This window comes from Aedes albopictus, chromosome 3 (genome assembly GCF_035046485.1).
Source record: "Aedes albopictus strain Foshan chromosome 3, AalbF5, whole genome shotgun sequence".
NCBI lineage: Eukaryota > Metazoa > Arthropoda > Insecta > Diptera > Culicidae > Aedes > Aedes albopictus.
In genome coordinates, this window is record NC_085138.1 from 156880989 (window position 1) to 156897721 (window position 16733).

Consider the following 16733-nt stretch of genomic DNA (forward strand, 5'->3'; position numbering starts at 1 on the left):
ACCCATAAAATAGGTTTTGCATGCAAAACTCAAATATGGGTAAATGAACTACGCATTTATGAGTAAGCTGAGCTTAGCGTGTAGTTTGTTTTGACGTTTCTCGATGTCACTTTTTCGACAGGGGTTAGCAAAACTTGGTCGAATTTGGTTGGGGAAGATTCAAAAATTACGTCCATCGTTTTTCGGGATTTCTAGACCCCCCCTCCCCCCTCTGTCACGCAGTTTCCCTATACCCAATACACGTACTGTCACACTTTTCTAGACCCCCCCCCCTCCCCCAAATGTTGGACGTAATTTTTGAACGTTCCCTTGACCGACCAAAATTATTGGTCATCTCTAATTAGCCGTCGGGCGGCTGATTATCGCTACACGGAAAAGCAAATCGGCATTAACATGTCTAAAGGGTCTAACTCGTTTTGTAAACAAACATTGTTTCTGTCGCTGTAGGGTCTATCTCGATCCACCCACGCATCTGGGGGCCGTTATCAGAAAGATCTATCTTCGCTCTTTCTGATAACGGCCCCCAGAAGCCTGGTCGGATCGAGATAGACCCTACAGCGACAGAAACAATGTTTGTTTACAAAACGAGTTAGACCCTTTAGACATGTTAATGCCGAAATGATGGTTTTGCTGGGTTTTTGAGAAAATCAAAAATCTATTGCGCATTTCCCACCCCACTGGACCCCTTTCGCAGTTAGTATAAGTGCGGAATCGTGAATAAAACTGCGATTTTGCATCGAATCGTGTCGGTGTCTTCGGCGCACTTATGCATTACAAAGTGCTGAATAAGTGCGCAGAAGACACCGACACGATTCGATGCAAAATCGCAGTTTTATTCACGATCCCGCACTTATACTAACTGCGAAAAGGGTCCAGTTGGGTGGGAACTGCGCAATATTAGGGTTCATTCACAAAGATCATAACGCCAAAATTGGCCTGTTTAGGCACCCACCCACCCCTTCGTAACACTGTTTATATGGAAAGAAAAAATATTTGTTCGGGCTGTAACACCATGAAGGACCCACCCACCCCCTCCAGCGTTATGACATTTGTGAACAAGCCCATACCGGGGACTTGCGTCGAGACGAAAACAAAATCTTCATTCGTTTTGTTTCGCTCTGCGTCAAAGTGCGCCTAGCCGACGAAGTCAATGTTGCCACCAGCAAAACACAAAAAAAATACTAAAAAAACTAATAAAAAAAATATTGCACTTGGAATCAAACAACGAACCTCCAGATTGCAAAGGGGTCGTACACAAATTACGTCACAGCCCTAGGGGGAGGGAGGGTTTTGCCCAACGTGACAACCCTTACAAAAAATGTTGAGGTCTCATACAAGTCTCATACATACCGAGCGACAACGGGCCAAGCGAACGCCAACAGGGAATAGCTTTTATTGGCGTTTCAGTGCTTGCGCTAGTGTGGAACTTCACTAGCTCAGTTGGTACTCTTAGGGGTGATACACAAATTATGTCACGCAAAAATCGACCATTTTGAACCCCCCCCCCCCTCCCCCCTATGTCACACTTTTTGTATGAGACCTCTGAAATTTTTGTATGGGTCATCACACTTTGCTGAACCCCCCCCCCTCCCCCCACAAAGCGTGACGTAATTTATGGACGTTCCCTTATTTAGTACATCGGAATGAATTACATAGGGCGGGTTGCATTTATTTTTTTCTGTGTGGCTCACATCATTAAACAATGAGCCTTTTTACGAAGTGACAACAATGTTGATGATGATATCCAGCTTTTTACGCTAACCGGAGGGGTGATTCGAATATGACGTTTCTTGCCGACAACCGAATTTCAGTTCAATGCCATCCTAGTAGACTGTAAGAGAGTTTGTTTATGAAAGTGTCAAAAGTTTTCACTAGATTTGTTTCGCACCCACAGCGACCCTCAGCGTATTTTTAAGCTGTTATCCTATTTATTCTTCAATTAATCTAGTGTTAAGTTCCTTTTTAGGTCAAATGCGAGCAGGTGTAACGCAATCTAATTGGAAGCCCAAGAGTACAAATTGCCTAAATTGGCAAAAACTTTCACGCACTCACCCGACTTCAGCATGGTCGGCAACGCAGTGGAAAAGCTATTTCGCAAAGAACTATTCTACTTTTGGCAACGTACTATTCCTGGATTTGACCTGGACGCATTATCCAAACAATATGTTTTTATTATAAAGAACTGAACGGCAAATATTTTTAATAACAGTAGAATTTGTTTTATTTACTTGATCAAGATTAACTTATTGCTATTCAAATATTGACCCAAGACTTGTGATCCCTACTTTCCCTAGCCATTCGCATTATTTTTGGTTCATTTACATAGATCGATATTTAGACGATATTCTGCTGTATACGAAGTTTTTTAAAGAAAAACATTTGTTTAAGCTGTTTTCCAATGGACACCTCCAAAAGGGTACACTATGAGGGCAAGATTGAGTCGTCAAGAGTGTCATTAACAAATTTTCCCATGTAAATCCAGTCAATTATGCGTTGTATTCCTTGCAGCTGACCTAAAAAGAATGAAAAACTTAAGTTAATTTGTCCTGCAGAATAAATAGAAAACACCTGAAATACGCTGAGGATTACTGTTGGTATGAACCGTGAAAATTTTTGACACTGCAATCAACAACTCTCAAACAGTCTACTAGGATAGCATTGAACTGAAATTCGATTGTCGGCAAGAAACGTCATATTCGAATCACCCCTCGGTTTAGCGTAAAAAGCTGGATTGATTTTCACGAGTTATTGGACGCTACCTCCTGTCAAAATTCGTTCATAAAATCGCCCGCATAAAACGGTATCATACGATTATGATTCAATTGATCGTTTCTCGATTATACGTAGTATCATAAAATGTATGATAGATCAATGATACTGAGAATCATATTGGTGATAACATGTATCATATTTGGAGTTTGAATGATAGACCGAATGGGTTGGTTAGTATCGTTACCATTCAAAAATGGTCATTTTCGCGAACAAAAATATTGTCAAATCATTCACATTATAATCACTTTATCATTAATTTTATGATTCACTGAATAATATAAACAAGATTGAAATATTTCATGATTCTGCATTATCGGCTTGAAAAAAAATGCACACCCCTGCGGGACAATCTGTCATGCTTCATGACGTAACCCGTTCTGTTTATATTTCGAAGTTTTTTTTAACCATCGTAGACTCGAACTGCGGTGATCGGCTAGTTGTTTTTTTCCTCGCGCGCTGCCCATGGGACCATATCGACTTGGTGCTCGCGGGTGGCTCGAAAGTAGTGATATTAAAGGAAGTAGCAGGAGGACAGAAAAATGGAATACCGTTGCAAAATATGCAAGTAAGTTAGCATTATCCTTAGCCGGTGCGTATCGGATTGCCTACTAGGAACTGCACCCTTTAGCCCCGAAAATAGTCGCTGTGAATGTAATTTGGCCAATGTACACGGGCTTCGTTGCATCATCACCATAGTGTGATAATGCATAGATTTGGATGCCGCGTAGCAGTGAAATAGTGATGTGATTCCATTCCAGTGTGCTTCCCGTTTTATTGCCACCAGGAGATATTATGACCTTCCCGACCTAATTTACAAGTGCGTGAACAACTCGGTCAATATTGTGGGCATTGTGGGGTTCCCTAATGTAAGAAACCGAAACAGTGATTCCTCGTCTGTACTTTTCAGAGCAATCGAATCGATGAATTCACGGGAATTTATTATTCAAAATTATTTATTTATCATTGAGTTAATCGTTACCATAAGTTCTATGATCCTTAAAAAGTACTGAATAATATCATTTTTTGATTTTCAATCATGCAATCATACAATTATTAAAACTTGTATCATAATCATTCCACGAACCAATTTCTTATAATATGAGTGATACCGTGAATTGGGTTCTTTACACTGAGGCGATTTTCCGTATCCAGCTTTCCACGCTAGCCATAATGGCGGATGCCATAAAAATGTTTGACAAGAACTGTGCCCTACGCTGAACTGAAATTGAAGAAAATGTTCTCAGCAAGCTGTGCTATCTAAAATTAACCGTTTTGTTGTTACCTGTCAGACGTGATATTATTGCTTCCATTTTTTTCCTTTAAATTCCATAATTTACAATTTTTCTTATTTTAGGAATTACTGCATGAGTTTCAGTCAGCGTCCGTATCCGTATTGCGAAAATGTCAGGAGGTCAAGGCGGTGGCATGCGGGGTTATCCACGAAGGCAGTCAGCCACGCACGTTTCTGGGAGGTTCCTACGGGTGTCGGTAAAAGCGGTCTTCCGGAACAACGGCAACTTCGGTGGTCGCGTGCAAAGCGGCTGGCTTGAAGAGGATCCGCGGACGTTCAAGAATTGCGGACTGACGGCGCTGTTGACGAACCGTGGCAGCGGAGGCTTCAGTGGCCACGTGTGCAGGGGGGAGGAGGGGGGTCGTGTGACGATCAACAATGGCGAGCTACAACTGTGGCTACAGTATCGTGGTAGATGCAACACTGACCACGGTGTCGGTAGAGAAACGACAATGGTAGACGCCAGCGGTAGGATGTGCTCCAGGAACTTCACTTACCACCCCGAAAAGGTGGCGCAAAGCGGGGCACCTGCCCACGGGTGAAAACGTTCGGAACACCACGGCCGGCACTGGAGGACACTCAGGCCATTGCTTGGCAGGCTTTCGACCTTGGATCATGCGAATCGAATCACTAACCAAGCTACAAAGCCGGACAACTTTTACAAATCATACCAAAAGAAAAAGTCACGCATCGATGTTCGCTATTTGACATACCTTTCACGGATTTCGTTCACCGCCCGATCTAGCTTCCTGCAGAGCCCCGTTCCGTGGTTGTGTCCCACCTGTCATCCATCGGGTTACCACCTGACGCCATATATTGGGCAATTTTCAACCGGGGTTCTCAAACCGTACCCCGGTGTCAGTCCGCTAATCAGACGATGAAAATCGCGAACTACATTCTCGCTTCAATAAATGTAATTGTAAATCATATTCATGATTCCACAAGAACGGTCATATGCAAACCAAAGATCGCTTACAGATGGGCCTTAAGTAGGCTTATGTTCTACTTATCCCGGAAATGTTCCTTAACGTATTAAATACATTTAAGTAATGAGAATAGACATTGCACCGAACCAGGACCGGATAGGGTCCCACGTGTTCCACGACAGGGCGTAGAGAAACTCATGCCATTATTTTGTTAGATGATAAGATGTCTGGTAGGTACGTAGAAGTGGCTCGAGCGGAGCTTTTCCGGTTTCGGTCTGGTGTAATGAGAAAAGCGCATGAAGCAGCCCTTTTCCAATAATTAAAGATAGAAAATGACATTCAATGAGCATTTAGAAGCGAATCTTCTAATTTTCCGATGGAGATTTCAGTTTATGAGTTCACATTTATGAGAAGATCACGTGTTTTTACGATTCGTAACGGGGTTAAGCAGATTCCATCTGGTTAGGTATTTGGGGCGATTACAGTTACAATTTTTGAGGGAAAATTCTGGGATTCAAAAGAAAAAATGATGCAGCAATGGGAACCGACGAAAATTCGCATTTCTTGGTCCAACTCATCGGAATCGTTTGAACGGATAATTCTCCAACATTATTTCACGGGATCGTGCACGAGATCCACATTCAAGCTTAGTTCAATTAAATCTAAAACGAAAAGAAAATAATAAAAAAAAACTACAAAACTGATTTGAAAAACCTTCCTTATCGCCTTTGAAAATTTTTACAAATCAACGGTTGGTTAGGTGACATCAAAATCAACAAACATGTTTGGCAAATTCAAGGTTTGCTGAGACTGTTTTCTTCAATTTCAGTTCAGTGCACAGGGCACAGATCTTGTCAAAATTTTTATGGCATCCGCCATTATGGCTAGCGTGGAAAGCTGGATAACTTTTATAAGTGAAACTACATAGATTTTTGCAATTTGTATTCACAAATAAATATTATATGAGAGAGAAATAAAAATTATACCGTGTATCACTTATGACAGTTATGTTTCAAATCTAATAGAAACTATTAATGACGATTCATGAAATTTATGTGTGAGGTTTATGATTTATATTAGCCATGCAAACATAATATTTATAAGTTTTGTTCAATTGAAAGTTATAATTAATTTAATAATGTTTCTTCAATCTTATTTTGATTAAAACAATCTGATGTAAATTGAATTAAATACATATATTTTATTAGGCAAATGATGCAGTTTGAAGATCGTCCGGACGCACCACCCGAGGCAGCACCTTGGAAACAGTCTTTTACATGGATCGGTCGCGGCAGGTCCTGGTGAAGATGCTGACGTTGGTTCCGTTGGCGATCAAACATCCCGTTCATACCTTCGCCGTCCCGTTGCTCATGCTGGTGCTGGTGTTGGCGAAGATGGCATTGATGGCTTTCACTGGATATCCGTAGGTCCAAACATTCCAGATTTTTAGCCGCTATTTTCGGACGGTGGTCCGGAAACCGATTGAGGTTGGATCGCTGGAAGCATGAAGCACGAAAATATCGGTGTCGAAGGAGTTTTGCGCAGTCTCAAACGGTGACACGGTGGCACTGATGCTTTCGATGGCTTTTCCTGCTGGCTTTTGTGACCGCTCTTATTTCCCACGGTTCTTACGATGCTTCCCTGTAAATAAAGCAAAGCTATGATTGCAAAATGTGCACGTTTATTGCAGTTACTTACCGACAGCCTTCGAAGCTTTTTGGATGAAGCGCTTGTCCTTCTGCTGCAAATCAACATGGAGAGCTGTTGCCGACCGTTGCAAATCTCTTTCAATTCGTGGCTGGAAACCAAACATTATAATTATAAGTGAACCTCTATAATTTTTAACTATAACAGAGAACCTTATAATTTTAATGTTTGCACAAACATAAAGTTCAAAACGACCGTATACACTTTATATTGGTCGACTGATGAAATGTAAAAAGCTTGACATAAAGTTTATATTACCACACATAAAAATAATTCTCGAGGAGTCTTATGAACTGTAAAGGTGCTGACTCTATAAATTTTAAGTTTGGATTTTTTTCAGTGTAGGGGTATCCGGATTATTTCATAATCGGATTCTCCGCCCAACAATTAGTCGAAATCCAAAATTTCAGAATTTTCGGAGTTCGGGAACTATTTTTAAAATGCATTTGAAGTTTGTATGGGGAAATTTTTTTGTTCGGGTCGAACTGTCACTTTATCGATTGAACTGTCATTCTATCCACAAAAATGAAAACTGTTTTGTTAATTTAACCATTAATTCAAAGGTATTGGAATCCAATAAAATCACGTTATACTCAGAAAAATGAGGTCTTTCGATTAGGCTATAGAAACTAGCAATATTTTATTCACTAAACAACCCAATTGTATTTTTCTATGCGGGCGGCTCGTAAAATGGACTATTAAAGCAGAGTTTTTTGATTACACGCTCGTTTCAATTCACACGAATATTAGTATAAAGGGGTTAGATGTTGGCTACGATAAAATTCATTGGTGCCAGGAGCCTGTGCAGAATGCAGCGAATGTGCAATCGGAAAACATCGCACTGCAACAAAAATGCATACAAAAACATCGCATCGCTGTTGACATTTCATTTTGACGGAAAGCGGAGCGATAACTGCAAAATGTTTGCACTTAGCGGACTTTCATTTAAAAGGCTTTGCAGTTAAACCGTTTGCACCGATCGATCGTCTACTGTAATCCTTGATAAAAAGTGTAAACTAACCGGTTATCGTTTTCAATAAAAATTACAATTACAATTCAGGCCAAACATGTCTAAAGGTCCTATCTGCAGAAGCGAGGCTCTTTTTGGTTTCCCTCTCTTTCGTTAATATCTCAGCTGTTTATTTGTATTATGATTGTCTCCTTGCATTGAACGATGGTCAAAACAATCGTCTTTTGATTAGTACTGCAAAAAATAGTTGAAAAGTGTACCATTACATTGCAATAATTGAAAGAGAAAGTGAACAAAGAGAGCCTCTCAAGTGCAGATAGGACCTATTGAAATGTTTGGCCTGAACTCAAAAATGGGAAGATTCAAAAATTACGTCCATCGTTTTTCGGGATTTCTAGACCCCCCCTCCCCCCTCTGTCACGCAATTTCCCTATACCCAATACACGTACTGTCACACTTTTCTAGACCCCCCCCCCCTCCCCCAAATGTTGGACGTAATTTTTGAACGTTCCCTGTAGGTACGAAATCATTCGTCCATCGAGCAGAACCCTCGCCCGCTCTGGCCGATTTGCTGGATTCTGCAGCTCAACGAGCCGCCCAAGTCGCCGCCGGCGCTGTCAGGTAACTGTCAAATCGGTCTCATCTGGCAGCCCGAAAACCGTTCCCTTTCCGCCGCCGCGTTTCGTCCCTTCGAAGAGCCGCCGCCCCAGCAGCCGCCAGCAGTCGCTCGCAACCCGCGCGTTTTCTACGCTTCTTCACTGTGTGTGGTTCGGTTGCAGCACGTTCCGTCAGTGTAGTTCTGAGTGGTTCTCTTTTGTAAATGCGAAATAATGGCTGCGGATCAGGCTCAGTTTCACCAGCTGCTAAATTCCCTGCTCTCGACCGACAACGAAGTGCGAACGCAGGCCGAGGTACGTTTTTCGGGTGCTCTGTGGTGCCGGTGATCGTTTCCGGTCGGAATTCGGCCGGGAAGTGGTGTAAAAGTGGTCCAAAACGGGAGCTGTTTCTCCCTAGTGCGCTGTTGCTTTTTCTTCGACCGTCTTTCCATCACTCATCTCCGACAACGTGTTTTTGCGGAAGACGATTTTTCCGGGCGATAGAGGAGAAAAATGTGGCTTTTTGGTGCGATTTCTGATGCGGGATGGGGCTTCCGGAAGATGGACCGAACTTTCCCGAAGCCAATGGACTGCGAAAGTGTGCCAAAGGGAAACTTGTGAATGAACAATGATTGAAAGGTGAAAAGCCCTAGGAAAGAAGAGTGAAAAAAGTTATGAATCACAGGCGGTGGTGCCCCAGCAGCAGCAGCAGCAGCAGTCAGTCAGTCGGGCAGCGCGTGTGACCGTGAAAAAAAAAGCTAAATGCATGCAAGGGAGAAAATTTGCCACCTTCCACCGTCAGAGCTGGCAAGGGGGAAAACCAGCGCTGCACCGTTAGCAGCAGATAGCGGGCTGGTTGTTCTTTCGGTGGCCGGTGGAGATGATTGCGGTGGACTTTCTAAGAGCTTAACTTTTGTTCCAGAAGTTTCAATGCTGGAATTGAAGCTGTTATTTACCTATTATAGTTCTCACATTTCAAATTTCATGCTAAATTCTTGTTATGGTGTGCATTCTTGGACACTCTTTGTTGTCCCCATCGCAATAACAAAAATCGATATTCAATTGCATGACACATGACACGGTCATGAATATTTGCTGTTCGAGCTGCATATGTTATGTGTGGCGCCTAGTTGCAGCATAGTTATATGCACCTACCTATAAATGAACTTGTTTGCATGTTATTTTAACTTCTTGAATATGTAAATTTGTTCGTAAAGAATCAATTTGCAGAAGTCAACGAAGTGTACTAGTGTGGCCCTTTTCTGGTTATAACTCAGTCAACTTCATATCAATTGGCTTGTATTTTTGTGCATATACAGATACTAGGGTAACCAATATAATTTGGACCCCCATATATTTTGGACCCCCTGGGTCGTATTATCATAACTTTCACAGATTTAATGAAGAGATGACGGAAATTTTTAGAACCATTCGCTAAATTACATTGTACTGCACGAGCAGCAATCATTTCCTCACTAGAAATATTATTATTAGCCTTGAAATTATTTTTTGTAAATCTCGTCATACGTGCCAGTGTCGCGGCATGTTTACGAAAAGAGAAAGTGGTGCTGAGGAAACTGGCAGATGTAAACAAAAACGTTTATCATTCTAGCGCATTAAATTCGCTAAGTTCGTCTAATCAGCCTTTGTCAATCAAGTAATTAGGATGTGATCAAGCATATCCAAGTGGCAGATTCTTCGGAAATTGTTTCAAACGGGTTTAAACACCGGGTGTCCAAAATATATACATAAGAGGGTCCAAAATACATTGGGGTGTCCAAAACAGTGAAAACTGATGCTTCAAAAATCAGTTATTTTCATGAAACTTTCAGTCAGAAATGACCTTGTGGGTATTTTTGGCGGACAGTGGAGGCTTTTACGGTCATACCAACATCATCATTATGTGTAACACCCTCTGAATCTGTTTGATTTCAGCTTAAATTCAAACTAATGTCCTCTAGGGGTCCAAAATTCGACCGTTACCCTATACGCTTTATGCTTGCATACCTCAAGGCAAATATTTGCGCATTTTAAAATACAGGTATTCTTCGATATAACGTACCCTCGATATAGCAAATTCGTTATAACGTACATTTTGCTTCGATATAACGTACAACATTGAAAATTTTAATTTTTCCCAGGAATAGGGTAATTCATGTATTTTGGACAGACTGAGGACAACGTTAGAAAAATCGTCCCCTAGCTTCCTTAGAAAGAAATTGATTATGTTGCAAAGTTACTATGGGGCACATTCGGTGTAGTACTAGATTTGTAGTAATGAGCTGAATTTTAGTATGGTGAGAAGGTCAATTCTCCGTTTCTGCAAAGAAATGATGCAAAAAGCGTGAGTATTATTGTCCCCTTAATGCTAGAACTAGGTAACTGGTTTTGCGAAATCGCAAGAAATTTGTTTACATCTGAACGTACACCACAATAAACACAAGTTTGTCAATAGGACAGATCGATGAAGTACTAGATTTGTAGTAATGAGCTGAATTTTAGTATGGTGAGAAGGTCAATTCTCCGTTTCTGCAATAAAATAGTGCAAAAAGCGTGGGTATTATGATGTCTTGCCTAATTTGATGCTGTTTGAGCAAAACTTTGGGCAACAGTGTTGTTGTTTTCTCCATTTCTTGCAACATAAACAACATAGTTATCAAAAGTTTTGCTCAAACAGCATCAAATTAGGCAAGAAATCATAATACCCACGCTTTTTGCACCATTTCATTGCAGAAACAGAGAATTGACCTTCTCACCATACTAAAATTCAGCTCATTACTACAAATCTAGTACTACACCGAACGTGCCCCATTCTCCATTTCTGCAATGAAATGGTGCAAACAGCGTGGGTTATATGATTTATTGGCTAATTTGATGCTGTTTAAGAAAAAGTTTGGATAACTGTGTTGCTGTATTATTTTTTCTTGCAACTTCAACAACACAGTTATCCAAACTTTTGCTCAAACAGCATCCAATTAGCCAATAAATCATATAACCCACGCTGTTTGCACCATTTTCTTGCAGAAATGGAGAATTGATCATCTCACCATACAAAAATCCGGCTCACTACTTTCAATCTAGTACTTCACTGATTGCCTCCTATTGTGGAAGGGTTTTTGTCGATGAGATATTACGTTGATTTTGTTGGTTGATAGGATCTATAAGTTTCTCAATCCATGGTTTTAATTTGATGCATTTTCTAGAAATTTTCAAATCATATTTCTACAGTGCATGTATTTTATTCCATTTCCGGAGGAATTCCTGGAGGAATTCCTAGAGGAATTTCCGGAGGAATTCCTAGAGGAATTTCCGAAGAAATTCCTAGAGGAATTTCCGGAGAAATTCCTAGAGGAATTTCCGGAGAAATTCCTAGAGGAATTTCCGGAGAAATTCCTAGAGGAATTTCCGGAGAAATTCCTAGAGAAATTTCCGGAGGAATTCCTAAAGAAATTTCTGGAGGTATCCCTAGCAGAGGAATTTCCGGAGAAATTCCTAGATGAATTTCCGGAGGAATTCCTAAAGGAATTTCCAGAGGAATTTCTGAAGGAATTTCCGGAGGAATTCCTAGAGGAATTTCCGGAGGATTATCTCTGGAGGATTCCGGAGGTATTCCAAGAGGAATTTCCATAGGAATTCCTAGAGGAATTTCCGGAGGAATTCCTGGAGGATCTCTCGAAGGATCCCCTGGAAGAACTCCCGGAGGAACTCCTGTAGGAACTATAAGGAGATGGATTTGAAAAATCATGAAGATAGAGGCGTCGCATGCCTAGTTTTGGCACCATGGTCTGACCGTCCTATAAACAGGTTTCTCCAGGTCACATTCCGATGTCCACGGGAGGGCCATAGTGGCTGTTGGGAATTTTCCAACAAACGATGGCACGGAGATGATTTCCGGTATAGTAATACCACAAACGACCAGATGCGTAGGATTTACGTTTCTATGTGGATATTAATATATTCCTGCGAATGGTTTGACATAAATATATGTGTTAATTTACATGTTTGCATTCCTGTTCCGGAGATTTTAATCACTAAGTGTTAATGTACATAAGTGGGGTTTTGCCCATTTTGACTTACGTTTTGTCTCGTTGTGCAATACCTGTGGAGCTCGGTCTGTAAAGGTCATGCGATGCAGTCGCGATCTGATCTTAGTTCTCAGCTGAGAAGTTACAATTCACCGTACTTGACACTCGATCGTACTAAAACATTCTAGATTTAAGTATTTTAACGATATTCAGAGGCGCCTCGTCCACATGTTCGACCTGTTCTTGGAACGGGTATAGGCTGAGAATAAAACTTGTAAAATAATCTTCAAGTAGATACCTATACTAAAAGAATAAACTAAATTAAAACCCTCACCGCACACACCCCATAACAACTTGCACACAAGGCGCAAACATCGTTCCCGGCTTTTGGAGAACGAAAGACGACTCCTAGCCATCCACCGGCAAAAACCATACAGCAAGAGCATGCGAGAGCCAACCTTGCGCAGCTCTCTCTTGCTTGACTCTTCGAAACCACAGGCCACCAGTTCCCCGATTCATGCGAACGTAGTATGTTGTTGCCAAACCAACAGTTTCCTCACTTTTTTTGCCTCCGAATGGCAGTGTTCATGCGAATTCATTTCACTCTACTCTACGCTCATACGTTCCCTACTCGTGTAGAACCAGCAGCAGCGTTGTCAACGTTTCTTTCCATTTTTCACTTCCCGCCTACTTCTCACGCGTACACGCACGCTAAGCGTAATCGATTAAAGTCTTAAAAATCATGTTGAAAATTTACAGTTTTAGAGTGCTAAAAATTGTAAGCTGTATCGTTGTTGGGAAATAAATGATTATTTAACAATAGCTACAACAAAAATATGGAATACCGAACATTGATTTCATAGTATTTAAACAATGTGTTTGCTATACTTGCTGATCAGGTTCTCAAATGTGTGTAAATGATTGTTAGCATGCTCTTTAGAGCCACAAGCGATGAATACCAAAGTCACACATCTAAACGCGAAGAGCTTCTTCAATGAAAAGTTTACATGTGTGTAGCAAAGCTTGATCTGGGGCGTCTCGGTTTTTCGTTCTACGTAGGCTGAGAACAACTTGCGCAGCCAGAGACATTCAGGCAATGCAGTGCGCACTTGTGATGCATTACATCCAGCGCGCGCGAGTTTGGAATACGGGGTGCCAAATGTGCTCTATAGTTCGTTGGCAACGGTTTCCCAACTTTAACTTCGAGGCCATGATACGGGCTAAAACAGTTTATGGAGGTGGAAATTCCAAACATTTGCCGAACAAAAAAAATATTGGACATGATGGTCGGTGTGTGAAGAACTTTGGAAAACGGCTTTCACCGAAAATGGATTTTTCAAGTCCGAGATACCTAACTTCGGAAGTGGTGCATCTGATTCGCATTCAGATGTGCATTAGAGCGCCCAAATATCTGTTGAAATACACAGAAATTTGCTTAAATTCGATTTACGTCAAGAAAAAAAAAACATTAGATTAGGCATAATCTTCAAAAGATTATTTCGAAGATGTAATCATTATATCTAAGTTAATGAATAAATTGAGAACTTTGTATTTATGTATATACATAAAAAAGCAAAGGTAAACGACGCTCTCTACATAATTATTTAAGTTGAGAATGTGGAAGATATTTTTCAGACGATGGTAAACAAACAAGAAGGTAAAAATAAGCTTATGTTAAAAATCACATTACTGAAACAAAAAAAAAAACTAGCAGTGTAGTATCAAATAACTCTAAACGTGTTTTCTATAGTACAATTGTAATCTGTAGAACAGGTCAGTCTGCTGGACACGAGACGCCTCTGACGATATTTAAGCTCATATGATTTACATTTGCATGTAGGTTCTAGGTGTAAGTAGATCTTAGGTTTTTTGAACAAAACGTAATGCGATCACTGCAGGAGAGTATGTTAATAGAATAATTAAATTTCAGCGTAGAATAAGTTCAAGAAATATTACCAGAGTTTTATGCACTGATTATGATCGAATTTTTTAATAAAAATTGCACTAAATCGTAATTTTAGGATTAATTTTAGAAACACGTGAACACTGTTGTTGTGAGTTTTCACTATGAATGGTTTCGGTCTATTGAAATATACTGGATCTAGCATACAATAGCGTGTCAGTTTGTGACGTTCGACCAATGTCCACTGAGAAGAAGGTGCCGTACTATACCTGCGTTTACTGATGTTCGTGAGGATTAGGGAAGTTGGATGGAGGTGCGCTCCTATGCCAGAGGCGTAGTCAACAGTGGCCATTAGACCGGCCCACATTTGTATGGCGAGAAAGTAAAGTTGGAAAAATTCACGGGGCACCCTCTAGAATCGTGCCTTTGAATGAGAAGAGCAATCTGTGAAAAATTCAGCTCAATCGGTTTAAAACTGAGCTGGCGCAAATGAGTTTATGCTTTGTATGGGATTTTCAGTCCAAATATATGGGAAATTGGATGGCCTACAGTCTCTCACTCATTTCGCCGGTTCAGCGAGTTCGATTTATCTCAGAATATGATGGATGATGGATAGCGCAAGTTTCGAACAGCAAACACGTGCTGCATGTAACAACCAAGATAAAACAGGGGAAGATGTCCTCATCCTACTTTCGTTAGCTGAAAGCACAACTTAATTAAGTTTTATCATTATATGGTCTTCTGCTAAGTTGTTTCTTAGGGTATCAACTATTATATTTTCAATTATGAGCCAAATCAAACTCTTTCAACCAGCGTGCTGAATGAGAGACTGAAGGTCATCCAATTTCGCATATATTTGGACTGAAGATCCCATACAAACCTTCAACTCATTTGCGCCAGCCCAGTTTTAAACCGATTGAGCTGAAATTTTCACACATTGCTCTTCTCATCCAGAGGCACGATTCTAGAGGGTGCCCCATGGACTTTTTCGACATTTTTATATTTGGGCCAGTCTAGTGGCCATTGGTCCTTTTTATGGCTACTAAGATGATGGATGCAACAAAAGTTCAGCCTTTTATATGTGGGTGCTTAAGGCTCAAGCATTTGTCATCATTTTTCCGAAATCGAAAAGCAGTTTTTTCGCTGTAAATTAAATTAATGATTATGAAAATGTATTCACTGAATCCCTATGCTCATGAGGAATACAATGAATATATTTTCGCTGCAAAAACTTTAGTTTTGAACGAGAAAACTGCTTTTCAAAATTTGATGATGACGATTATTTCAATGACGAATTGTTCCACGTTAATTTCCCCAACAGCCGGGAAGCAAAAAAAGATGATGGATATGAAGAATCAAGAAGATAGATCTTCGCATGCCTAGTTTTGGTGTCCACGAAGAAGGCACCTTAACCCTTTATAAGGCAGTGGCAACTATATTGCCACCTGCTGTTTGTATTTTTATCTGTGTTGTAACAATTTATTTCGAACTTTTTTTATGGTTTACGCAAAATTGGGATTACCAGCAATGCCTGGTAATTTTTTGGTGCTAAACAAAGCTTTCACAACAATTTGGGAACCATTTGTATTATCAAAAATGGCTAAATTTGACCGCGTGAATAAAATAAGCTCAAACTTATTGAAAAATTTTAGATTCGGTAAATATTTAAAGAAATAATCAAATTATGGGTTGACATGAGCTGAACAACACAGTTTATATTATGGGTTAAGCCCTAATCCAGTTTAAAATCTCTTTTCCGGCTTTTTGTCGAAGTCAAAAGAAGAAAAGTACCCTCAACGGGCAGTGGCAACTATATTGTCACCTAGATTTTTGAGAGTTTCTTTCAAACAAAAATTGTTTTGTACATGTAATCATGTAGGTATACCGTGTATGCACCAAACTTTGCGCGGTTAAGAAAAATCAAATTTCTAATCGTTATAAAAAATACAAATAAACAAATAATATCATGAACAACATGCTCATACAATAGACTAATGATCCTTCTTTGAGTCTGCAATATTTAAAAAAATCATAATATGAACCAAAAAATACTTAAAATAGATAAACTATTGCATTGCCTTGTTCCTAACTTTGCGCACAAAATCTTCGATTGTTCCTAACTTTGCGCATGGTGTGCCTAACTTTGCGCATGCTATGGATTGCTTGAAAAAGTCATCAAAAATACTATTATTTAATGTTTCCCCATTGAACTAAAGTTATTCAGGTAGTGTGCTCTTAACTGATCTTTGTTGAAATACTTTGTCCTACGAGACAGGGGCGACGGAGGCCTCCGGCAGTTCTTGAATTCGTCTGCGGTTCGTACTAGGCACCTACCCTGTGAACAATACAAAATTCATGAGGGGTTTTCCAGTGGGTAGAGATCAAAGGTAAAAGCTTCCTGATAAATGGAGTGGTCGTTACGGATAGGAACAATAATGGATCATTTAAATATGACGTCCATCTTTGGTGGGAGGGGGGTGGGGTTGGAGTTGTCTGAAAAAGTGTGATATGCCATGTATTAGGTATAGGTACTATGAAGTGTG

At 40.3% G+C, this 16733-nt stretch overlaps 1 protein-coding gene and 1 long non-coding RNA gene across 2 annotated transcripts in view; one reads left to right on the forward strand and one right to left on the reverse strand.

The window, feature by feature from the left end:
- The window catches only part of LOC134291400 (uncharacterized), a 286882-nt gene that overhangs the window by 119853 nt on the left and 150296 nt on the right, over positions 1-16733 (reverse strand). The window lies entirely within an intron of this gene.
- The window catches only part of LOC109422712 (importin-5), a 30917-nt gene continuing 22533 nt past the window's right edge, over positions 8350-16733 (forward strand). The window contains exon 1 of the mRNA XM_019697578.3: positions 8350-8577. Within this exon, the coding sequence (XP_019553123.1) occupies positions 8497-8577 (81 nt within the window). The 5' untranslated portion in view covers positions 8350-8496. The remainder of the gene's footprint in view (positions 8578-16733) is intronic.